This window comes from Glandiceps talaboti, chromosome 6 (genome assembly GCF_964340395.1).
Source record: "Glandiceps talaboti chromosome 6, keGlaTala1.1, whole genome shotgun sequence".
In the NCBI taxonomy this organism is placed as follows: domain Eukaryota; kingdom Metazoa; phylum Hemichordata; class Enteropneusta; family Spengelidae; genus Glandiceps; species Glandiceps talaboti.
Window position 1 is genome coordinate 19,416,639 of NC_135554.1, and position 27,809 is coordinate 19,444,447.

General features: G+C 35.1%; 1 protein-coding gene across 1 annotated transcript; it reads right to left on the reverse strand.

Moving 5' to 3' along the window:
- Positions 1-338: 338 nt before the first annotated feature.
- LOC144436671 (uncharacterized) lies at positions 339-26,793 on the reverse strand. Its single transcript, XM_078125513.1, has 12 exons — positions 26,631-26,793; positions 13,968-14,141; positions 11,508-11,634; positions 11,184-11,287; positions 9,207-9,698; positions 8,559-8,768; positions 7,223-7,264; positions 4,420-4,582; positions 4,074-4,168; positions 3,011-3,227; positions 1,698-2,001; positions 339-963 (listed from the first exon to the last, which is right to left on the reverse strand). The coding sequence occupies exons 2-12, from the start codon at positions 14,075-14,077 to the stop codon at positions 794-796; spliced, it is 2,034 nt and encodes a 677-aa protein (XP_077981639.1). The 5' UTR covers positions 14,078-14,141; positions 26,631-26,793; the 3' UTR covers positions 339-793.
- Positions 26,794-27,809: the final 1,016 nt, after the last annotated feature.

Here is a 27,809-nt window from a genome sequence, read left to right on the forward strand (position 1 = left end):
CAATGTACATACACATTTCCACAAACTCTAAAACTAGATATTTTGTTTTTCTGTTTAGTTTTCGTATAACAGAAAGTTGGACGGATTCAATGTCAAACAATAATTTCTAAACAGTATAAAAAATTTACACTAACATGAGAAAATATATGTCACTCTAAAATATTGACATTTGGATAAGATCAAGGAGATTTTCAACCTACTGGTATCCATACATTTACATAATAATGAGCTAATTTGCATATTTTTTCAACCTATATTTAGACTTCTGAAAATCATCAAAACAATTCTACACCGCACAAAAAAACTGGATGGACGAGAAATTTGAATTCAAGTGTAAGTTTATCTCAATTGCACATACGAGCACAGAAGTTTTCAAAATAAATAAATCGTACAAAGTTACTAATGAACTATTTCAAATGAAATGTATGTACACTCTGATGCTTGTTATTAATATTTTTAAGATATGATGTCCAGAACTTACTGAAATGTAGTTGAAAATGCGCAAATTTACAATCTAAAATCTTGGGTTTGTGACAGTACTTGCAAGCAAGAGCACACTTTTTTCGCTGATGCAACGAAAAATTGTAGCAATACCGGTTGTATCATTGCCGCAAAGAGATGGTTTTATGACAATTTGTCTTAGATATGGTAAATTACAGCAAGCGTGAAACTATCGTCTACTTCATAGCATTTTAGTAACATTAACTATATGTTTATTAATAACTGTTAATAATATTGACTAAAACCAAGTGGTGAATCTGCCAAACCTCAAAAACCCTGTCTCAACATACGGTTAATTAGACTTCAGTCGAAGAGTTTCTAGCAACGGTTCTATGGCCACCTGTCCATCGGAGCGAGAACATGTGGCGACGGCTTTATCGATGTGAGAAGTGTCAATATTGAGCTGATATATGAGATTATAGTTGTTGATAAGTCTTCCAATTTCTCTTCTCTCTAAGTAACCTGAGGAGAAAAGAAAACATTACTCTCAAGTTTCATTTGTCGAAAAGTTCATACTGTATTGACTAATCAGACCCCTTTTATATATGGACCTCTGCACCCCTTCCCTTCCTGAACATACTTATTACCATAAGATTCCAAATTTTGAAATCTGCCATCTTGAATGGTGCATTGTAGGAAATTAAACATAAATCCATCACCAAACTACATATGACCTTCAAATAAACAATCACAAACAAACATGTATATATGCTCAGCTATACCACACATGTGTCTGTGTTACTTGAGACACTGCATGTCCATAGCAAGGACTTTCAGTGAATAATAAATTGATGTTTCTCAGCAATTGCACACAATGTATGTGATGAAATGACTCTTGATAATAGGGAACTTGTATGCTCAGATGCAAAGGACTATGGGATTATCTGTGGTTGTCGTAATACCTAATCTGGAGCTACTGATAAAACAAACCTCCACCAATGGCCGGCGCAGCGTAATTGTGAATTGATTACTTGTGGTTACAAACAATGTATCAACACTGTTTACAATACTAATTGATTAGTATTTATTATCACATTTCCCATGATGCAACATTCAACATGGCGGGTTTGCAAGTTCCCTATTGTAGAGTAGGTAAGGTTCTACTCTGTAGTAGAAAAAAGGCCTTGGCATAGGGAGTCTTTTTGCATGAAAAGTCTATGGCATCTTAAGGGTTACTGTACAATGATCATAAATACCTGAATTGGTGCTATCAGCATTATAAAGTCCCTGTGCTAGATGCATAAATCTCTGGAACCACGTCTGATCTTTCTCTGATGCAGCATCCTTAGCTGCTTTCTTCTGCATATCTTTGATGCGTTTATCTTCTTGTTGTTTAGCTAATGCTTTGAGTTGTGAAGCCTGGTAACTTCCATCGCTAATGTTGTACTGTTGCTGTTGTACAGGTATAGGGTCGTTATCTGTTTTGGTGGGTGATGGCGTCTCTCTGATATGCTGTAGTTCTAACTCTGGTGATGGACTACGGTTCTTCCTGCCAAGCCTCTGTTTATAAAGAATAATCAAAATTTAGAATGAAATATTGTTTCTAACAAAGTGGACTTGACACAAGATAGCCCAGTTTCTAATCTGTCAATTTCACTATCATATGTTTTGACTCAGTGAAATTTGTTTCAGCAAACCTTTTCACACCTCCAGTTTACTCAACACCTCCAGCAAATTTGGATCATTCTGTCAGATCCAATTAGACACTGAAGAAGAACAAGTAATTTGTTTTGAAACATGTCTGTTTCTCAATCTGAAGTGGAAGAAGTCGAAGAGAACTTGTGTTTGGAAATTTTTTTATTTGATAATTGCACAGATTGGATTTTTAAGCTAGTAATGGTCATCCTGGCTATATAAAGACTAAACTGATGTTTTGTTTTAAAATATCATACATTCAGATTTTACTGCCATTCAAACGTTTCCTTGTAATTCATCATGTAAAACTTGCTAGCAATGCCATATTTGCTCTTCAAACTTACAATTCCAAAACATCAACATTTGGTGCAAGCAAGCAAAAGTTTAACATTTTTGGCTAAGATTTTATTGTCACTTAGAAGTTAGAGAAATATATCAAAGTACAGACCACACCAGATACAGTTTATGTATATGTTAATTAAAGTGACCATATGGATGAAAAATTGGTATTTATTTGTAATTTTTAATTTACAAAACAATTCTACTATGTTTTCCTACTTGGAAAAAAGAAAGTGAAACAGCATCATCCAAGTTCATGATTCTAGTTCAATATATTACAAAATATCACTTTTCACCTTATTTCAATTGATCATTGAAGCTAGAAACACGGACTTTGTCAATGCTGTTTCACATTCTCTTTAGAAAACACAAGAGTGTTGTTTCTACAAATTAAAACTGCAAAATAAATACCCAATTCTCATCCATATGGCCACTTTAATATATACCGGTAGATACAAATAGTTGTCATAAGTTGCACTTCTAACACATACCTAGAAGTGAGAATTAATACTAATCACATTTGGCTACAACTTACAGCTAGTGGTTTTCTTGTCTCCCATGGTGGTGCAGCTGGCTCAGGTGGTGTACCAGGAATTAGGGGATTCCTTCTGGGCTCCCTAGGTTTACGTTCTTTCTTAGGCCATGTACCCGGTCTCTCTGGGTCTGCTGCAACAGCTTTGCTTCTTGGTGACAATTCCAATGTCATATTAATGGGTTGAACTCTCTCCAAAAATTCAACAAAATTCACCCAACTGACGATGAAAAAATAAAAAAAAAATTGAGTAATCATGATACTGATTAAGCACAAAATAAGATTTCATTTTTGAATGGCGTTCATCAAATCCAGTTTATTTTAACATACACAAGCCAAGTTATTATCTTTGAACAGAAAATATGGATTATACACCCTGGTCATTCTACATCATGACAACCAGTGTCTATGCATTAGCATTTCAAATCACCATTATTTTTTCCTGCTTTTTTATAAATTATGCTTGAGGAGGTATAATTATTTTATTGACCAATATTATTTTTTCATTCAACCAAAAAATACTCCATGACCTTAGGATTTTGTCAATACTCCTCATTAAGGCCCCTTAGGTCAAGTATATTTTCCTTGGCTGAATGAAGAAAATTATTGGGGAACAATGTCTAATAATATTTGATGTGATTTAAAATTACAAGTAAAAACATGTAATCCAAGGCCCAATAAATACACAAAAAACTACTCTGAAATGGTTAAATTTCCCTAATAACTCCTTAGCTATGATACATATGATATCAGAATTTAAATTATTATTCAAACAAATTTGATCCAAGTGACTGGCTCTCTTATTGGGGTGTGCAGCAATTGCTACCAAACCAAGACCCCATTTTAGATCATACAGGTTTTTAGAAGATTGCTTCCTCGAGAATTAGTGAGAAATGATGAATTGTGGATATAATGCAGCCCCCTTCTGTGACCCCAATTTTATGTCAAACAAAATAAACAACAGTGTAGAATGAACTCAGTTTTAAAACCACGGGTTAGACAACCCAATGACAAAGGGCTGATTTGGAGTAGCAACCCCTCCCCTCCCCTCCCCCCAGATACTCACCTGTATTGACCATCACCAAGGTCACATCGTTGAAGCAGTTTCTCCATTATTGATCCTTGTACAGGCACTCTGTGCTTAAAACAGGCTTCTTTGATCTATGCAAAAAAAGAGAACAGAAACATTCTAATCTGTAATGCAATCTTCTGTGAATATTTCACCCCTCTGTCATTATTACTCTCAGAAAACTTGCTTTCTTGTTTAAAGTATTACAAAGTATTGCATTAAAATGTGTGTGGAACATGAATTTGAAGTGTGTACTCATACCCTTACAACAAGTTATAGGCTGAACCCAGACTAGCGCCCTCTAGTGTCACATTTCTCCTTCTATATATTTACTTTGTTTTACCTGTTTCTGAGAGACAGTGCCATATCTTGATCTGTCCATTTCGGTAAATGTTCTTGTCATGGCATCAATGTCCATCTTTTCTTCCTTTCCCTGCATGCATTGCTGCTCTATCAACATCAGCAGCTTGGCATCTTCTCTGTCAGAGAACACCTTGATTGGTTGCCTAGACAACAAGCAGTACAAACATTAGACCAATCATAGTTTTTACACAGTATAGCTCCCCTGTACGATTTGTGTACTGTATCTCAGTGGTGTTGGTTGTTATTTGTGGTTAGTGTCACACTGTTTAACAGAGATGAAGTCAGTAGGGTGATACCATGACAGAAACACACATCATGCCTAGTGTAAATCAGGACGACATCTACAAATGCACTATGCATTATCTTTTCGTATATGATGAAGTTCCAATGTGAAATATACATTACTTTTTTTCATGTTAGTGATGCCCTTCAGTCATATTTTTTTTTCAGGCATGCTAGGCTTATACTAAATCATGGTTAAAAGCTCAATAAAACGCATGCCCAGGTCACATGAAACACTTGTAGTCATGGAAACAAGATTCAAATCTTTGTTTACATGTTGTTATGAGTTACGAGGGGAAACAACTTTCCTTGTTTTTTTAAAGTTTGATATTACAGTATTCTCAAAAATCTGTTTCATTTTGTTGTTAAAATCACTTACTCCGTAAACAAACTGTAAGTACCATATGGATATTACCCCAATGTTGGAATCTCACAGTCTTGGATTCTTGGATTACTATTATCGTATCAGCAGAGCACGACCACAGTTTTGTTCAGAACCAACTGTTTCAATATCACTGCCACATAACTTTTTATTGAACCAAAATCTAATCCTACATTGACATTGACTTTATAGGTCATGTCTTGTAAACTTGACATCATAGTTGAAATACATGGTTAAATTTGATGAAAATATTGTTGATTGGCAGATTTTGTTTGAATGAATATAATTAGTTGATGAAGTCGGTAGATATGTTAGCAGATGTAACCCACATAATATGCAAATGTCATCTTATGCAAAATGGAATTTCAAACAAATGTTGAATATCATCTTAACACACACACACACACACACACACACACACACACACACACCGAACACACACACACACACACACAGACAAACCGACATACATACATACATACATACATACATACAATACATACATACACACATACACATGCATACATACATACATACATAAATGCATGCATGCACACACACATACCTACATACATACACACACACACACACACACACACACACACACACACACACAGACAGACGCTGAAAAAGTGGGTACATTCATACACTTTAAGGTAGAATTTGAAAGCACTTCCTAAGACAATTTCCTTGAAACTCTGTCCACACTTTGGAGTGCAAAAGTGTGTTCCCAGTCCTTTTGTAATAACAGAAACAGCTGTTTTCCCCAGTTTTTAAATTGTTACATATTCAACACAAACTAGATATTCTATTCCTTTCCTGTAAGAATCATTCTGACATGAATTCTGACTGGACAATCTGTTGAACAACTAAATAAAAGTAAGGACAGACTTTCACACAAAATAGGTCCATTTAAAAAGATTTACAATACAGACACAGCACTGTTTACAAGATATACAATATGGAGACAGATTTTTGTACAACAGTGGACATATTTTCTTTAAGAATACATAACAATGGACAAACCTTACAGAAAATACAATATTTATAGTGGACAGACTTTTGTGCAAAATTTCAACCAGTGACAGACTTCCTTACAAAATCCAACCACAAGGCTTTACAAAACAAGAGTTGACAGATTAATTCAACTTGCAAAATTATACAGTGGTTACAATTTCTAACAAATTTTACAAGGACAATACTTTACGCAGATTACATTTCACTTGTTCTTGAGTAAAAATGTTTTACATTTCATGCTAATATCATAAACACACTTACGTCAATACCCACAATGCACTGTTATTGTTTTAGTTTGGTGATAGTCGTGATCATTTTGATAGACTTTAAAAAAAAAAAGGTTGGTGCTCTGACAATCTACACCACACCATACTACCCTAGCCTAAGTTGTAGATGACTAGATGGTCAATCTGGCAAACGTTCTCTCGAGATCTCCACAGCCTATGAACTCATTATTTCAAATTTAGTATTTTTGCCATTCACTATCTGTAAAAGTTGTTAAATGAGTGGAAAAATCAGCATAGAAATAGGGTATCACATGTTGACGTTCAAGGTTATTGAACAAAGGTCACACTTCTGTATACTGCCCCCAAGGTCGAATCCGGGCAAGTTGACACTTAACATATCATAGGCAGGCATCAGGTGACTTATTCAACCAATCAGCTTCTATGCACGGTGTCCATGGAAAATACTAAATTAGAATGACTGAGTTTGCAGGCTGTGTGGAGGGAAAGCTTAAATGCTAAGTGGATCTGATCTACTTTGAATGCTAACATTTACGTACACATACTGTGACATACTAATTTCATTTTGGATTTCCTTTCCTATCTTTTGCTGGATTGTCTATTCTGCTCAACCCAAATTCCTGTAAAACTTGAGTATTTGTGCAGTGCAGAATATCTGAACAGTGATAACATCATTTTATATTTTAGAGTCTATCAAAATGATGACAACAGCAATGGATAAATATGTTTATGTCAATGAACATGCATTTATAGTTAATACTGAACACACCAATACCTTAATACACAATGTAATTGGAGTTTTATCACCAGGTTTGGGGTGGTGAGATTTGGACACCGTTTAAAGAGTACACACTTACTTCCTTACTACTGGTTTTTCCTGTTCATCATCAGCTCCATCCCTTTGTTAGAAGGGCAGCACAAATAAAAACAGGCAGCATAGAATTCAATGAATGAATGAAGCACAGAAGAAGACAGTACATTTACCAAAACACCTTCAGCAGCAGAATTAGTACATGCCAATCCAGGCTTGTTTCTGTGTGTGTGTGTGTGTGTGTGTGTGTGTGTGTGTGTGTGTGTGTGTGTGTGTGTGTGTGTGTGTGTGTGTGTGTGTGTGTGTGTGTGTGTGTGTGTGTGTGTGTGTGTGTGTGTGTGTGTGTGTGTGTGTGTGTGTACATGAACGTGTTTGGGTACTACTTTTTTGCATTGGAGGTTATATGGTGTGATATTTAAACACATCACCAAATGTGTACATCTGTGTATTCCTTGTGCCACACCCCTCCATATACTTCTATGTACGAGACAATTTTTTCATGTCCAAGTTAATTTTGTAAATGACAGTTATTCTTCTGGTACATAATAGTCATACAACTGCAATACCTGAAATGAATACTTTTATCTTTTGGACTTTTCTTTCACATTATGCTGTAACAGTCATGTACTTTGTGAAGTTCAGTGGCACTAGCTGAGTTGATAGATTTTTTGGCAACTAAGGTGGAAATGATTAAACAAATATCATGTTAAAAAATGTATGCCTTCCGTGGCATTCAAGATTATATTCTTGTGTTGTCAGTACAGTTGTTGATATGACAGGGGTTCCCTTGACATTTAGGTACATGTATACTATTACTAAATTATGTTGTTTAGGTCAGGATACCAGGTTTGAGCTTTGTCAATTACAAGTGATGTTTAAGTATACTGTAATAGTAAGTCTAATACCATAGGTACCAGGGTGCCCTCTAATGATAGCCAGATTTGGTTGTTGTGAGTCAAAATGAGAAAAACTGGCATTTCTTGTGAGTCAACACATATAGTCAGAGATAGGGAACACCAAATTTTGGTGCGTCACTAAAAATTGTGTACGTCAGTGGCGTGTCAAATTGGCTTTATAGCAGGTATACTGATAGGTACCTTTAAGGTTAACATGCAGTAAAATTACTTCCAAAAACATACGAACTCAGTTTACGTCTCTTTAACTGACGGACCAAAGACTGGGGAGAGCGTTGTGTGTAGTCACTTGACTGCAGTTTGTAAGACACACCATGCATGTTATGTTTTTGGGCATCGGAAGACCATTGACCCCCCAGAATGACACAGTATATCTTACTAGTCTATATATATATCTCCTGCAGATATACATGTACAAACTTGTACACTTGTGGCCAAGACAAAAACTGAAAACAAAACTGTACATACCCTTGAGCTGATCTCTTTTTCCTTGGTTGGTGGTGTTCCTGTGGACGGTGGTATTCTGGTGGTTTTTGTTTCCGAGGACTAATATCTGGTTTTGTCTGGTTTTCTTTGTTTTGTTTAGGTTCCTCATAATCCAACCTATTCATTGTCATTGCAATATGTTTCTCTAACGTAGAGCCTTTATCAACTGGATCATCCTTTGTTTCCATAAATCTAGAAAATACACGCAAGTTTTTAGTTGTGTTTTAGATAACTCAGTGCAGTCGCACTATCTATGATCCTTAAGATTGTGAAAATGTAACATTGGAATCAGAATCAGAATCAGAGAAAGAATCACAAGCCACAGATTAAGAATCAGGAGAGAATCTGAAGTGGAATCACGAAATCACAAAACCAGGTTCAGCATCAGATTCAGAATGAGTATCATAGTAAGAATTACAAATCCCAGGTTCAGGAACAGAATCAGATTCATAATCATGGAATGTCGATTCAGAAACACAGAGTAAGAATCATAAACACTCTATCAGATTCAGAATGACAAAATGAATTACAGAAGCTGAATCATAATCACAGAACTAGATTCAGAATCAGATTCATGGAACCAGATTCAGAATCAGAATCAGAATCAGAGAATCTGGTTTATTATCTTACCTGTTGACTACATCGTCTAATAATGTATTCGCTTTATCCGTGGATCCAAGTTGTGCCCGTGCAAGGTACTTGATCAGTTTTTCATAGTCCACTAAATCCGGATTGTCCTCCTTTGCAAAACTGGAAAACAAGATCCTCAACATTGAGGAATCAATCGGTAATCGATGCCGCAAACAGAGCATGTTCATCTGTGGCTGGTTAATAAAACCAGTCAATCTAGTGTCAAATTCTGTTGCATCTGTGTACATGTCCTGGAATGAATATGAATCATAGCCTAATAATAGGTCCTTCAATTGATTTGTCATAGAATAGTTGGATTTTCCTAGGTGAGGTAACGGTTCCGGTGAAGGGGGAGGAGATCTGCGTCGTGGCTCCGGCTTGTGGTAAACTTCCCCTTGACCTCTATTGGTATTTGGTTGGTGGTCGTCGACATCATCATCGGGCCATGACAGAGGGTTTGATTTTATCTGACTCTTGATTGGTGGCAAGACACTGTCAAAGAATGTAAAAAATGATATTTAGTCTATGTTTACATGATGACATTTTCAGACAAGATTCAATAATATTGTTTTCCTATTCATGTGTTTCCTATTCATGTGTTTACATATTACATGATAAGACTACACATATTTTTGACCGTACACAGATAGACCAAATACAGAATAAAGTGAAAATGATTCTACAATGGCATGTGTGTAAGTACATTACCTATGGGGTCATCCCTGAGGTCAAAGGTATGTATATGCGTTTTGCAATTGTTGCGTTTTTCAATTGTTTACACAACTGTTTTGGAATCTCTCCATTTTTGCTTGTTTACACAGACTCCATTTTCTTTTTGAAACAATCCACTTTCGGTAGTATTTTCAAATCTTTACATTTTCATGCGCATTTTGTCTTTGCAACTTCAACAAAATGGTTGCGTTTCACTTGAAAATGCTGCATCGTGTAAATGCAGTCTCAGTTATATGCAAAAAGACCCCTATACACATGTACTATAGTGGATAAAAACAATGTACAATGAAATCTAAGAAATAAGACAGTAAAGTGGGTTACTTATACTAGCTCAGTTGTGGAATTTACAGTTCTATATTGAAGAAATTCCAAAGATATTACCAGGATAAGCTTTCTTTTATACAGGAGATTTCAGTAAATCTCAGGCAGGATATTGTTAAAGCTCATTCTATTTATTAAAACTGAAATCGTCTAGCTACTTGATCTACATAATTTTATACTATCACTTTAGGTAATTCTACCCTATATATTTATTAGAAGTGAAAACTCTACTGTCAACAACTAGGAAGTGAAGTTATCTCTTACAGCATGCCATGACAATAATATCCATACTCAATGTACGTTCCTATATAACAATTTACCATACTGCACTCTGCTCTGCTAAAAACATATTTTTTACCATGTGAACATGGCTATTTTATCGGCAGACTATGACAATGGTAGATCAACTATCAAAAAGCTACCACTGATGTAATTTCAACTCAGAGTAGGTCGGTGTTTCTGGTAGTAAGCTTTGAAGTTTTTCTTTGTTTACTATTCTTCATTTGTAATATTTTGTATACAAATGTAAATAAGTATGTCTATTTGATTATTTATCTATCGTTTATTTAACATTTATACGCCATAATGGTGAAGATCGGTCACCATTCTTTAGTTTATGTTTGTATTATTGTTACTTCTCTTAATATTAGTTTCAAGTGAACTATTCCCATGGTCCTCACTAGAACATGTTCTTATTAATTAATGATATTTTCTTGTTTGTATTGTTATCATTTTATGTTTCTGGTGGAAATAAATTCAAATTCAAAAGTGGCTGCACATTCAACCTCGTTCAATGTTTACATTATCTTGATTATAATTCTATAACCAAAGCACCACTGTCACCAATTCGTGAAATCTTCCACACTGAACAACAAAAGTTGATAGCAAGTTTTCCACAGTAGTATGATATCTGACAGCCATTACCTTGGTCCACCTGGGAATCCATTTCTGTTATGTGAACCATGGACCTGCGAGTTAAATTTATCAGCATCTGCACTTTGAGAGGGTATCTTTCTGGTTCTGTCATGCTGTAAACAATCAAAATAAATTATATCACATCTTTAACATCAGAAGAAAAGCATACAAAAAATGGCTCAGATTTTCAACTAGTTTCATACCTCAGCTGGCTTTTTCACAAAGTTTGACTTGGATTGCTTAAATTTTCAACTAGTTTCACATCTCAGTTGGCTTTTTTTTTTCACAAAGTTTGACTTGAATTTCATTTTAAAAGATGCAACATTAACTTACCTGTGTTGGAGTATTGTAGCCAGAATGAGAACCAAATGTGTCATAGTGTTTAAAATTAGGCTGTGTTAAGATATTAGGACTGTCTTGTCTGCTAATAGGTGTTGGTGCTGTGGATTCACTATCAGAACTGAAAAAATATCAAGGATGAAAAGTTTAGATTCAAATCTTGTGTCTTTCAATATTTTGGGCGATTTAATACTGAGAGTACAGTATGAACAACATGTCAACTATGAGTAATGCTGTGCCTGTTCCAATCACCAGATTGAATCATTGTTGCACTCCGTTAGCTTGTTTTACCTGTACCTGTATGCGACATTGCAGTGATGATGTACAAGTATGTATTCATTAGTCTTGTAACAAGACCTTGGATCTGTGCTTGAAAGATTGCCAAACAAAACCCTATGAATGACAATACCACTGGTGTCTCAAACAAACCTTCAATAGTGCCTGTAATTAGATATTATACCCTAATTATATTTTCATTCAGCCAAGGAATATATGAGTGACCTAAGGGGACCTTTTCACTACGAGTCACTAGATGAGTAGAACAAACAATCTAGCTGGGATTAGAATGTGTAATACCGTTGATTGTTTTAAGAAAAGTTTAAAAACGCATCGTTTCCGTAAAGCTTTTAATTAATTGTCTTTTAAGATAAATCAAGAGTTGTTTTAATGTCAAGTGCTTTTTCTTTTTTTTAGCTTTGTGAACCGTTAAAAGCATTTTATGGATTTACGGTATAGAAAAATAAATATTATTAATTGTATAGTCATGAGTATTTTCTGGCTGAATGAAGTAAAATATTTGGGGAATAATATAAATATACCTCCTTGAGCATAAGGTATGAAAAATAATGAAAAATAACGACAATTTGGAATATTTTGACTCATATTTTGAGCGCTGCAGAACCAGTGATGTAGACAAGGGTTGCTGTGACATAGAACAACCAGAGTATATAATCAATATTTTTAGTTCAAAGACAATAACGTAGCTTGAATATGGTATAATCATCGATATTGGATGTGAATATTTGTTAAAACAGTCTCTATAGTACAGTATTAGTTCAAATATAATATGATGTTATCTTCCACATCAGAAGTCATGGCGGCAACATTGTAAAAGAATGATGAGTAGGCGTACCATCTACATCATTGCTGCAACACTGCTGATTGGTAGTACAAGCAAACTAACGTTTCGACAAAGATTATTGATCGGTTCAACAAAACCTATTAATCAGAACAGATCAAACGTTCCACGCAGGCAATAAAACTTTTGGTCATGCTATGTTGAGAGTCGGATTAACCATATACTAGAAATGTACAGGATGCACAGATCTATTATTCATATCACAGACATACAGGTGATTGTATGTCTTATATACGAATCTTTTAGACAGCCATTCGTAACAAGTGAAGCACAACTTTTGCTAGACATGTTTCACTGATACAAGAGGCCCCATAACATACATGTTATGCTCAAATGTAGGAGATATATTTACATGCACTATGAAATTTTTCAAATGACCTTATATTTTAAGTTGACTTTCTGTTGTGTTCATTTACTTTAATATCATCGTCCATATTTCATATAATTTGTTGTAAAACATATTGCATAAAAATGAAATTCTGGAAATATGGACTCAGGACATATTCCACTTTTTGACAGAATTGTTTAGAAACTAGTGCAGGAAGGCATGTTAGACTTGACTGAGGCCTATGACAAGATCATGGCAGAATACACACATGATGTAATTTGTAATGTTTTGTTTTGCAGCCATACTTTGAGTGAAAGTACAATGGAAAAACAGTGAACATAATTGCAAATACTGAAGTACACATGTATGTAGGGTTTTCACAATAATCTTGTCATTGCATTCTGTTAACTTATAATGATACATCAAATACATAATAAATTAAACAAAACTAGACACAAACTGATCAATCTGTTTAAGATTTGATCTAAGACTAAGAGGTGGCAGAACATATTTCATTTGCCATATTCAGAAGTAAATGAGTACAAACACAGCATGAATCTTCAACTAGTTTCGCATCTCATGGGTTTTCATATTTCAACATGTTACATGTGTTACATGTAGGTATTGGCCTCATTCACTGAATATACAAATGAGGACAAAATGATATGTGCAGAAAGAAGGAAAAATGATACACAAAATGATGTGATTCTTCTCTTTAATAAACTGCAACCTAGTCAACAAAGTACATATTTTGTAGTTCAGTAACATCAAGTCCATTATATTAAGGGAAATATATACAGGTATGTTACAAAGTGCATTTTGTACCAATATCATGCCTTCACTTTGTCATGATGACAAGGCAATGTTCAGCATAGAACTTTATTCTCATCTTTTATTTTCATGATTACATACACTCACGTTCTCATGCAAACCTGGTTGCAGTGTTTGGTTGTCAGGGGCAACATGGTATTATAAATATCATAGTTACCTTTGAGGTGGTGTGTTTGCATTCACCAAGACTTGCCTTCCACCAACAATTTTCACTTTAGTCTTAGGTTGTATATCAGTACCAAATGGAGCAAATCGAGCTGCACACATCTTGACTGGCTGAAAATGTCACTCAGGTTTAACTACCATGACACTACATCCTACTAAGAACTACCTGCAACAAACAAACAAGGAAACAATTTGTAAGATTGAAAGCAACATCTTCATTATCTTAAGTATCCGTCCTCCCTTTCTCTTTGTACACGTATCTCTCTATCTCATCTCACTCTCCTTTTATGATGTACATGTATATCTCTTGTTTATTGTCTATGTTTCTCTAACCCAGAGACTACTCTATATGACTCAATATATTGGCTTGGTATTACTGGCAAACAACATTTTTAAACCAGACAACCAAATCTCTGTGCTAGTCTCTATGTCTCTGTCTCAATCTGTCTGTCTGTCTCTGTCTGTCCCCCCCCCCCCCCCCCTCTCTCTCTCTCTCTCTCTCTCTCTCTCTCTCTCTCTCTCTCTCTCTCTCTCTCTCTCTCTCTCTCTCTCTCTCTCTCTCTCTCTCTCTCTCTCTCTCTCTCTCTCTCTCTCTCTCTCTCTCTCTCTCTCTCTCTCTCTCTCTCTCTCTCTCTCTCTCTCTCTCTCTCTCTCTCTCTCTCTCTCTCTCTCTCTCTCCCATTTACTACTGCTTACCATACATACATATATGCATTTTTCGACAAGAGAACTATCACTACTATGAAGCACACCTGATAATTAGAGTACAAAATCTTAAACCTTTCTCATTATTACCACTGAACAATTACACCAACATATACAACCTGGTCTTACACCAACTGAGAAAATAATTGTCGTATAACAACAAATGTACAATTTAGTCACAAAATGAACCGGATATTTTGGGAATTAATGTTTATTTCATTGTTACAACTAGTTAACCATACAAGAATGATCAAACACCAGAAAATGGTTGAAACTGTAAGTAATGTACATTCAATTTATATTTTAAAAATTTGATTATAAAACTAATAAATCTCTCTGGTACAGTGCAGGTAGCTACCACGGGTTAACCACATAAAATGATTTTAATCAGAGAAATGAATCATAACTGCAAATATAAATGTACAAATATATATATATTTTTAAAAACTCCTGAAATTTTTTATTACAACACTAACAACCGTCCCTTGTAGCTATAACCTTGGACCACTAAAATTTTTTTAGTGGGTTGAGCTGTTACAGGTACAACACATATGATCTTAAACACCAGGGAAGGATCATTGTAACTGCCAACATACAGTAAGTATGAGTAAACAAGATTTGACATTGCAGCTATAGAAATCTCTGTATATGACAGGAATGACAAAGAACACAAAAGATGTTAAACATCAGAAAACAGCTCAACAAGGGTTAGGATTTATTTGGTCAATTAAATGCCATTGGCTACAAGAAAAACAATAAATACTGAACACAATTTGATGATAATGTCTTTGAAGGATTACTAGTTGCCAGGTCCCAGTAAGAGCTATATGGGTTTAAATTTTTAAACTTGTTGCTACAACATACGAACTGTGGATTTATAATGATGATTGATGCATTTATCCACATTTGTACCATGTCTTTATGAGGCACAATTATTGACCTGGAGCTCCTTGAACAACTACATACATCAGATCAATTTGATAAGAACAAGTATACAGGTTTGAACATGTAAATCTGGAATGAACTACAAGGCTAACAGTCACCCTCAACTAGATCTGTTTTGGTAAGAGAGTGTCAATGTGTACAACAGAAGCTACTTGTGGTCAATTATACAAATCTAGTGTATGCTAGGGAGTCTAACACTATTTAACACCCTAGCCATAACTCCCTAGCTATAGTACAAATGTGCATTTATTATGAAATCAGTCCACTGTTCATTATTCTTCAATTGTCTCTTAAAAACATGTACTTCATCTTATATAGCTATTAATAGTTTGTATAATAAATCCTCCAAGGAGAATTTATCAAAATTATCAAAGTTCTCCCGTCAGTTTACCAGGGTTCCATGTTTTCATATAGTTTCCCCATACTTCTACGAGGGTTCCCTTACCAGTGTTATTGTTAGAGCATAGAAGTAGATAACATCTACCTGCCTTCCTCAAAACATCTCATAGTTTTTACCAGGACAGAGGTCGCGTTAACGCGTTATTTGAGCGTATTTGATGCCATATTTGACATACTAAATAATGACTGAATACATACAGGTAGTAGATTATAAGACATGGCAAGCCAAGTTGGTGTGCTGTCATTCATTGGTCAACCCTTAACGTGAAGAGCAGACCAATGTGGGTGAGACATGTATCTAAGTTACAGTCTAAGCACACTTTAACAAATTCTAATGTCACGAGACTTTACCTCTGCAGGTGAGTTTTTAACAAACGTTGCATCTTTTTTTCCCTTTTTTCATTTTACCTTCTACGAAAACATATTGAGTATATGTACACCTTTAGAAATCTAGTCTGAAAAGTCCAGCTGTTGGTCCGCTATATTTGAGAGAGTGCATTATGTAAGCGGAAGGAACGCCTGGACCATTCAGGCTAAGAAATCTACTGCGACACACAATATGTAACAGTTCCTGTATTCAATTACAACTGATGCATACAGTATGGAATTCTACAAATTACTTTAATCTATTTATTTCAATGTAGTATTTTGTGCAAATAATTGAAGGAATTGAATCAAATGAGGTTAAAAATAACACTCTTTATAAATAATTAAATATTCATTAAAAAATATAGAATGGTAAAACTTAATAGAACCGAGTAAAGAGCCACACAAAAAAAAATTCTTGAAAAATAAATAAATATGGTCAGTACTGATGTATTCTTTGGGTTAGTGACATTCATTTTTGCAATACTCTTGAATTAAAAAATGTCTTGTTTTCATGCCCTTTTCACAATATTTTACTTTAATATTTATACCGGAAGTGATCGTTGACCGTTCACTGGGGATGCATGTATACATGCACAAAACCCCAAAATAACCAAGGCATATTCTATGTTAAAGGCCTACTCTGCATATAAATAGGGTTGGATTAAAGTGATCCTCATTATGCTAGATCATGATTTTGACCGTGTAACACATTCATAGAGTGCCTACGAACCTGCCATTTTAGAGAGTATTACAGATATTTTATCTCCTGTATTGACTACGGTATTATGAATATACAGGAAAGAAATTTGTCACTGTATTTTTGAAAACAGTTTTGTTTTGGGGACTGTATTCATGAAAATGTTGGCTTAATACATGTTGCAATTGTGGAGACAATGACTTGAGATTTAAAATTAGCCCTATTAACTACATTGTATATACATATGAAATTTTCAGATTTGTAGTTAAAAACTAGGCAGGTTTAGATTTGGGGAATCACAACATCTATTTTATTTGGCCTAATGAGTCTCAGATTTATTTAAGGCTTACAAAAGTAGTTCTCATGAAATTGTTAGTACTCAATGTATACCAGATGTAACCGTAAGGGCAAAGTTTTGAGATTGTCGTTCCTACAGACAATTGTTGGAATACAACAGAACATATGTAATACGTTATTTTTTCTCATTGATTGCTATTTCCTCATTGCTGTTAGTGATCTCCTGGCCAACCACAACATGTACTGTGACATTTGTTGAGAATGTAAAAAAAAAAATAAGCGCATCGTCGTACCACTTTTAATAGACAACATTTCCTGACGAGAAAATATTTTTTTCCCTTTTTAGTGGCCTACAAAAATATGCCAATAATTTATTAAAACTAAAAGCTACATCAATAATATTTTCAGGACAAGTGTGCTTTGGTATCGCAAATGCATGTATCAAATTATATTGAATTTGAAGTGTGCATTCTTGAGATATAGCCTAATTACCGAAAATCATTAATTACATACATTGCTCATTAATATACACAGGATTTTTACCAAAACCTAATCACGTCTTGCCAATACCCTATGGAATACGTCTTCAAAATTTCGTTTGAATTGAGCAAGCCGTTATGGAGAAAACGATGACACAGACAGACAGACAGACACACAGACTTCCACCCATAAATATATCTCTTCCTTACGGAAAAAAAATTATCATTCTTTTCCCTTATCAGAGCACTAGGAAAATCACCCAAAATCATATTTGCAGTCAACAATTTTCTATTGTTTTGTTCAGTTCGAATTTGTTCATGCATTTCGAATTTACACTTTCTTTCAAAAGATCCATCCTACTAACTATACATTCAAGTGCAAAATTAGTAAAAAAGATTTCGCTTATTTTATCACATGTATGTAATAAAAATACTAATAGTTGGTAGCATCTGTTAAAAGTTTAAATAAAAAAATAATACACAGGATAACTGTTTCAATATAGTGACTGCATTTTTAGGTACATATGTAATATGGGAATAGAGCATGTGATAAACTTTAAGATTCCACCGACTTTCACTGGTTGCTGACCATGGATTTTGTTTGAACGTCAACAGATCATACCTTGTGTTGTACTATAGTATGCATGCTGTTACTGTTTATATCATTAACTGAATACAGAGCCCACATAGTGTAAGTGATGTTTGTGTGTTATATTTATGATGTCTATCTCAACATGAAACCTTGTGATCAGGCTCACTGATCTTGATTTAATAGCTTTGACTTGCTTTGGGGAAAAGCACTGTAAATCATCACATACATACTGATCACTTTTAATATGCTAAATCAATTATACTATATACAGTACATTGTACTAGTATCATGGTATGTTTAAATCCTATATCCATCAATGAAACCATAAATGTCCTGTGAAACTAATAAAGTACATCTACATGACAAGACATGTCAGTTGGATCCATAAATACTGATACACATGTACAGTATAATGGTTGTAAATGATGTTAAGTTTTACCCTGGAGTGCACTTTGTATTTGACCTCCATATGTTACATCAATTGAAGTGGTTATGAAATGAATACATTGTATATATCTATATAGCTATAGGCATGTACCACAACTAGACTAGAAGTGTGCTCTCATTATAAAACAGCTCAGAGACCATGAACGACTCCAGTACAGTAGTTGCCAGGAAGTCATTTCAATATGTACATTGTTTATCTTACTCATCCCACCCCCACCCTCACCCCTCCCATCTCCACCTAAAATTATCATCATCAAGAAATTACTTGATAGAATGTAACGACAGAATAATTGGAAAATCAAACTAACTGCCAGATAGAACTGATTTACAGTCATATGATTATGTCGAGTGACAACAACAACAGTTTACACAAACCATACCTGACTATGATTATTGTATTCAAGTCTTTGTTGTCACAGCAACTAGTTACAAAAGTCTAAGAACAAACTCAAATTAAAATCTTATTATCATGACCTCGATATCTACAGCTTGTAGATAATACATGATAGTCCATATACATGACGTTTAAAAATACATGGCTGTAAAATATATAAATGAAGGACTGTCGTCCCTTTACCTTGAATGTACATTCATGAAACATTAATACCAGACCTTGACTTGAAATAATAGTACTTCCTACAAATGCCGATGTACCAGCTTCAGATTTCGGAAACACCTCAGTTAATTCATGGTATATATGTAGGACTGAAAAACACCTGACAATTTTGATCTTTAGGGTCAGACGTTGCAAGAGTCCATAGCAACCAGGATAAATCACAACGCAGTGGCTGAAACTAATCTGAAGTGACACAGTTCACCTGTCATTGGTCCAGGACAATGAATAATATCAAGCGACCATTGACTACAATGATGTGTAATCAGATAGCACTGAGTCTGTATCACTGACAGTGAACAATAGGGCATAAGTGATCTCAGTGAACAAGGGTACACTGCGGTGCTTGGCCCTCTAGTGACTTCTGTGTGTGTCTTTCTATGAAGACTATACTTTGAAACATTAATAACATCTGCCAGACTCCATGGGCCATAATTTCTTTTTACATCTTATTGTCTTAATGATTTTTTTCCCCAAGAAAGAAAGTAACATAAATGTGAAGAGATTTGCACACATTTGCATTCACAACTGGACAACAATTAACTATTTATGCATTAAATATCAATCTTCCAAATATTTAGGTTACAGTTATCACATGTTAAATGTATCACTCATAGAAATCTTTATGATGCCCCCCCCCCCCTCCTATAACTTGGATTCCCCTGGTTACAATCAAAGGAATATTGATTAGTTATTAACATTCCTTAGCTGAATGCAACCTGTACAACAATAACAATAATAATGTTAGCTTTGTATGTGTATGTAGTGCTTCCCCACACATTAAATTGAGCTCAAAGCATTTTACAATTATGGCCCCTGGCATAGACCTATAGCACAACTACTTCATACTTCCTAAACTCCCAACGAGCATATACATTTCACTGCAGCCGCTGTAAACACATAGCATTACAGTATTCACATAACAACCTCTGTCCTACCAGGTTCCCAGATATACAGCTAGTGGACAATCATGGTTCAAGTTATGCTTGAGGACTCTACAGGATTCCAGAAACAAACTGCAGAGAGGCTCAAACAGGCAACTTGTAGATTCCAAGCTGACCATTCTGGCTACTTAGCAATCATGACTTTATTTGTATGTAAACAACCACACTCATTGTTAAGTATATTTTCTAAATACTGGTCAATAATGAAAAGTGCTGACTGGTGTGAGCAGAGAGTAAGATGCAACCACTGTAGCTCAGCTGCTCATTATTTATTAACTTTCTGTCTCTGCTTTGATGATAAAAGGTGACTCTCCTGAAAGTAGTCTTATGCCGGTATAAAGAATGCGATGAAGGAAAGTTAACTTATTAAACTCTATTTTAGGACCAGAAAGACATCCCATCCATCAACCCAGGAACATGATTAGGATGGCCACCACTTATATTTTCTTCGTTTCTCAGCATTTTTAAAACTAAAAAAATGTTGTGTAGTTCGAAAGGTTGTACACCAGACCCAAGAATAATGAGTGCTGATAACATTTGTAAATGCACTTTGGTCAAGTATGAACACTTTAGATACTTTTATACATATCCTGTTTTACCCCATTTGGTGAAAAAATTTGGATGAAGGTTTAGGAATAAACAACTTCCAAAACTGAAGCTTTATGTATATTACCTTTATTGATCATAGCGTGTTTAGAGAGAAATCTTTTGAGATATTTGAGTCATAATGGTCAAATGGTTGTAAAAGAGAGGTTGGCTTGGAATCTACAGAATGCAGGTTCAAGCCTTGTTTGTTTCTGAATGGTTGAAGTGCTTGGGCAAGATTTGAACCATGATTGTGCCTCAGTCAACCCAGCTGTATAATTTGGGAAAATGGTAGGATAGCGGTTGCATAGTAGGAGATTGGAGAAAATCAGATTTTGGTGCGTCACTAGAAATGTGTCTGTCAGTAGCATGTCAAATTGATCTAGAAGACACCCTGCTCCCCAAGGAGTTGAGGAAATATAAAGGGCCATTGTGCCGATGTAGATCCGTGCCAGGGGTAATAATTGTAAAGCACTCTGGGCACAGAGTGGGAAAGCACTATATATAACAACCAACACAATATTATTCCATTTTGTATAAGGGGTGTTTCCATTGCTTATATTCTCACCAGTGACAAATTCATAGTTGTGGCAATTTCTCTGGGAAACCAAAGAAGTACCACCCTTGGTGATACTTCCAAGATGTATGCGAGTCAGGTACAACACTATTCCACAGTTGCATGGCTCCACTGCTGATTTCATGGGATGAAATTTCCAAAACAACAGGTGTTGTACATTTCATTTCCTTTAATAACACACATACGTCAGGTTTCATTTTCATATCCATACAAGAATATAACTACACAACATAGCCATAAGTATAAGCAACTAACTTAAATTCTTGTAACTGACACCAGTCACTTGCACCTTGGCAAACTGCCAAAGACAGATGGTCACATGACAACTACATACTTGAAGAATGGCAACAATGTACAAAGCAGTTATGCACCTGTTAGCATGTAAAGAACATGAAAACCTACAACAATATCTGGTGTTTGCTTGAACTATGCTTACCAGCTTATTTGTACGGAGGGTGAACCACCCAGTAATAGCCCAAACAAAGGCTGGTTAAATACAAGAAGATATTCAGAACACAAGTTTTACCTTTCTCTGCTGACTAATGGTACCCATTATTGAGGTAAAAGTAACATGTAAAACAAGTGCAATCCTGATGTTTTGAAAAAAATCACATGACGATATAAAAGCGTTAACGGTATTCATAATAACATGTTGTACATGTATGTCTTCAGTAATATCACCTTCCAATTAATGGTAAGAATCCTTGTTCAAAAGTTGTCTCTCTGCCTCAGCTACATACAAATCTTTTAAGCCAGGCAAGTTCAACTACTGCTCCGCGACCAAATGACCAAATTCTCACTAAAAGTTGTCCATACCAGAGAGGAATCAGTGTAAGGAAATTGCCATGCTGATTCCTCTTGTGTGTGCAAGGCTTTATAAATTAAGTTGTGTAAATTTTAATTACGAATTTAATTAAAATGGTAAATTTGATTAAATTATTGACCTCTGCCATGGCTGTTCACATTTTATGTTCTATACCAGGTTAGTATAATAACTAAAAATACAATTTTGAATTTAATTATAAACTACAATGGGTATTTACAAATTACATCCAATATTTGATTCTCATAAATCAATAAGTGTACAAGTCAGTGTTAGTTTAATTAAAAAATGTGCTTTAATTAAATAATGACCTTGATGGCATAGAATGCACTGTATGAAAACCACCTGTATGAAGCATTGTACAAGTTATTAAATTTTAGATATTTCATTTTACCATGGCTTCACTAAAGCCAGGCGCCTACTATTTCACTCGTGGCAATTTCCTCGCACCGAATCCTCTCGTGTGTGGGCAACTTTTAATGAGAATTTGATCATTTGTGGCCGTCAGCCAAATATCTAGCAGGTTTGATATTTTTGGCTTCGCATGAATTTTTTCCTTGCATATGTCTTCTAAAATCATGAAAATACCATCGTTATTGACATAGAAGTTACTCACCTGTATTTTAGACTGGCACAAACATTTTGTACATGTACCTATATCATTGCCATGCATGCACTCTTAAGAGAAAGTTGTGAGCAGAATGCTTACATTCAGGTGCACACATTCACATAAGCCCAAAAATATCAAAGATACTAGATATTTGACTTACAGCCTCGAATGACCAAATTCTCATTAAAAGTTGCCAGCACATAAGAGGAATCGGCACGAGGAAATTGCCACGAGTGAAATTTTGCTCAGTTGATTCCTCTAGTGTGCACCTGGCGTTAACGACCGTAGATAGCGTTGGTGGAAGTATGAACTCTACTGAGCGCCCTTGTTGAGTAATTTAGCTGATTCGTACACCAGATTTTAATCAAAATGGGACTATGTGAATGGTCAGCTATAAAATAAAACAAATTGCTTTAGTTTGCTTCTTCACTACGAGTGGAGTTCAAGGCATACAGATGTTAGCTGAACTACATTGTATATATATATATAAATTTTTGAATATTGGCCATGGACACGGCTAGTTCTACTGAACTATTTTCATGGTGTTCATCAGATAAGTTATCATAACACACATGTCTAACCTTTTGTTCATGCTCTTTGTATTCCCTTTATACAGGTAACTATTTTATTTGTATACATTTGTATGTTCTTTACATATGCAAACTTGGTTTTATTATCTGGAGAAATAAATCCATTCAATTTATTCACTCATTCATTCAATCAATTTTTGCAAGAATTTTCCAAAAGTATAGATTGAGATGTTGCCATAGATACCAAGGATATCGTATCCATAATCCTTATGTATTTAACACTCCGTTTTACAAAATAAAGTTATTGTCAGTCGACAACCTATTGAGATGGGACAGACTTTCATTTCAAATTTTACTAAATTGTAATTACCATTATATGCTGGAAATTGTTATGGTAATATCATTTGCTATATGGTTTATCAAAATTTATTTTTCAGAAAAATGCAATGATAATACTATACTGCAGTTATACATAAAGCTCCAAGCAAGTATTAGAGTAACACCATTTTCATTTATGTTTCTCAAAATTCAATAAATCCTGACTTTTTGCTTTAAAGTTGTCATATGGATGAGGATTGGATATTTATTTTTGATTTTTAATTTATAAAGAAATTTTATAATGGTTTCCTACTTGAAAAAAATTAATGTGAAACAACATCTGCCAAGTCCTTGTTTGTAACTCAATAAATGGCAAAAAATTAAAATATGTGTAAAATGTTTGTTATCGTACGTATACTTTTTACACTAGCTTTTTGCAATGTATTGAGTGACAAACACAGACCTGGTCTATGTAGTTTCGCATTGATTTTTCGAGTAGGAAGCCATGATAAAATTGTTTTATAACTTAAAAATCCAAAATAAATATCCAATCCTCATCCATATGACAATTTTAATAAGAATATATTAATTTTTTTCCTATGACACTGAGAATGGTTCCTTCAAACAGTGACTTGTGTGGCAAGATTTTACAATATTATATATACATCATTTTGTGAGAGCATGCCAGTATTTTATCATTTTGAACACTTTAAACTCATTTGTGAAAATCTTGTTATGAGAAACAAATTTTGAAAAAAATACTCTCATATTTTAAATTGGCCTTCATCAGCACACATTAATACAAATAAGTCTGTGGCCTAGCATGACCTTGAAGTAATGTTGTACTTACAATTTTCTGTGTTTTCTCTTCATTAATAATCAGTCTTAATACCTAATATTTCATATATTGATTTCGAAGGTACTAGCATTGCAATGATCATCAATAGATTGATTATGACTTTTTCATGTGTAACACTAACAGAGATCGATGTGGCCATGAAAAATAAATAGTTTGTTTCCCATATGACAATCTCGCAAATAAGAGCTGTTATTTCTTTTGCGACACCGTGAAATAATGAAATAACCTCTTGGTAGTGCGTCTTGGATGCCACTGTAAGAGGGCGTGGTTTATGACAATGCTATATGGATTCACACCCCAGAGTAGGTTCTGTGTATGATATTCCTGCTTAGCCCTAACTAAAAAATATGTGGTTCCAATTGCACTCAATTTTAGAATAAGTGGGGAAGGTAGATTTTTTGTTTTATTTCTTTTACATATTTGTTTTTCATATGTGAGTGTCTAGTTCAGGTAGTTATCTTTTCCGTTGTTTTCCATATGGTCTCTGTGTAAACTGTTATTGGTTTCTTCTCGTCAGATGTACAGCCATTAGGCCTAACAAAAAAAAATTGTGTGGTTCCGATTACACTCAATTTTAGACTAGATGGGGGTTGGTAGATTTTTTATTTTATTAATTTTACATATTTGTTTTTCATATGTGAGTGTCTAGTTCAGGTAGTTATCTTTTCCATTTTTTTTTCAATATGGTCTCTGTGTTATTGGTTTCTTCCCTTCAGGTGTACAGCCATTAGGCCTAACAAAAAAAATTGATTGGTTCCGATTATGCTCAATTTTTGAATATGTGGGGTTGGTAGATTTTTTAAAAATTTCTTTTATATATATATTTTTTCATATATGAGTGTCTAGTTCAGGTAGTTATGTTTTCCATTGTTTTTCATATGATCTCTGCATGTGGTATTGGTGTCTTTTCATCAGATGTATAGCCATTAGAGACCATTTTTATATTTTAAGTTCAAGATGTCAATTTCTGCATCCACTATTTCTTGCGAGATTTCACAATTTTATTATTTTTTTCTCAAATACATTAAAAAAAATCCCGACTTAATTCATCTGCAAGCAGGACGAGGTCTGTGATTCCAGCCAGCCAGCTCTTTGATTTTAAGTTTAACCCCAGCTGACTAAATCATAACTTGACATAAATGTAGTGGTTTGGTTATTCATTTCTAAGCCTGATTCACAGAATTGAACACCTGAAATACTACAACTAGTCTATACACATGTTAGGATATATTATGCTGTGTTTCTGTCGAAGTACATTATACAATGGATGTATTCAAGCAAAGACAGTGGAGAAGCTGTCTATGATTCAAGACAGGAATATATTTACGGTATATACACACTGTGACAGTTGCGTTAATTGACAGTTACGTAATCATTCACCTAGGCTGAATGTTTTGTACCGAACTATATGTTCATCACCCAAACCCAATTCTGGCAAACATTGTGAAAAATTCTCTGAATTGGATTAGTTGTGTTATTCAAATGTATGATTACCTGGTTGCAAATACTTCAAAATTGGCTTAACACTACATGTACAATTTTGTCTACAATTATTCGTGTAGCGTAGGTAGTACGTCTTGCTTGAGGTAGCTCCTGGCAATCTCTCAACCCCAATGTTAGATTGCCAACCGTTGTATCTTGTTTCGATATGGAACTGGTAAAGTTCGCTTTAGAGCTTTACTGCAGTCTTTCTACAGCCTCTAACAAGACTGGCTGTGATGAAGCGCACTGGAAAATAAACTCTAACTAGCTACACACTCCGGGTACCCATTATGGTTAGATCTGAACGAACGAACGAACGTCGAACCTGGCAACTGTCAACGTTCATCGTACAAATCTGAAAATACACAAGTCGTGAATACATACCTGAGTCTCAAGGTATTTGTCGCTTCTTGACTGCCGAATTCCAGCAGATTGTACAGCATTTATCGTCATTCAAGCTAAATGTAACATTCCTACCGGCTTGAGGTCGGTTCTTCACTGTTTCGACTGAAATATCGATAACAATACGTAAAGGCTACGGTCTTCGCCATGCTTTGACAACCAAAACAACCTAATAAGGTTAATTTGCATATCAATAAGGTGACGACCTGCGCTGCCGTCACTTCTTAGTCTTACACATGTTACATATTATAAATTATATTTTACCAAACCTAAAGCATCGTACCCCTCGTTATTTGTTGAATTAGTTTTATAGTGAATTCTTGCTATTAGAGATGTTACATAAAATTGTAAACATTTCACACCACGCTAAAATTGTATGCCATCTTTTATCGTTTACCCCAATTATCGTCCCCATCATTTTATTATCTACCCTATGGCGGCGCTGTCTCTGTAGCAGTAAAGCTATGAAAGAGGGCGCTCGACCATAGATCTCGGCATAAAGTTTCCCCGTACCCATGAGAAGCCTACATATATCTGTTCATATTTAGGGGTAGACCGTTCGATATCCTGGGGGGGGGGGGGATTGGAAGATTGGTGGAGAGTCATTATTTTTTTTCCCACCTGCTTGCCTGAGAATTATTTTTTTTCTCCTTCGCCTATGCTGGCAACTTTTTTTTCTTTGCTTCTTTGAGATATCTGGATTTTTTTTACGTCGATGTTGAACACCTACATTTGTTGCCACAATTTTCTGTTTGGTTTTCGCACATGGTAATACAGAGAGTAAAAAGATGCTGTTCTATCACACACATATTATATTTAGAAAACTACATATTTCATACATGTTTGATTTTCAATTAAATAAACATCGTTGACAGTTTTATGCCATGGTATGGTGACACACTGAAAATACAAATCGGAAACTTGATTGGTGAGCTCAAACATTCAGATAGACCAGTCAGTTTCTCCAGCTGTGGGGGATGGGGGGGGGGATGTCAGTATTTTTTTCCATTGGGCTGACAAAAAGTCACTGACCCCCGTGAATAAAGTTTCATAGCATCTGACGGTAAGCTGTAGAGGGAAGAGCTTTGAGACTGGGATATGTCCACGTCTTGTGTGAGTGTGTGTGTGAATGGGGGGGGGGGGGGTTCTAGGGTCTCCCCC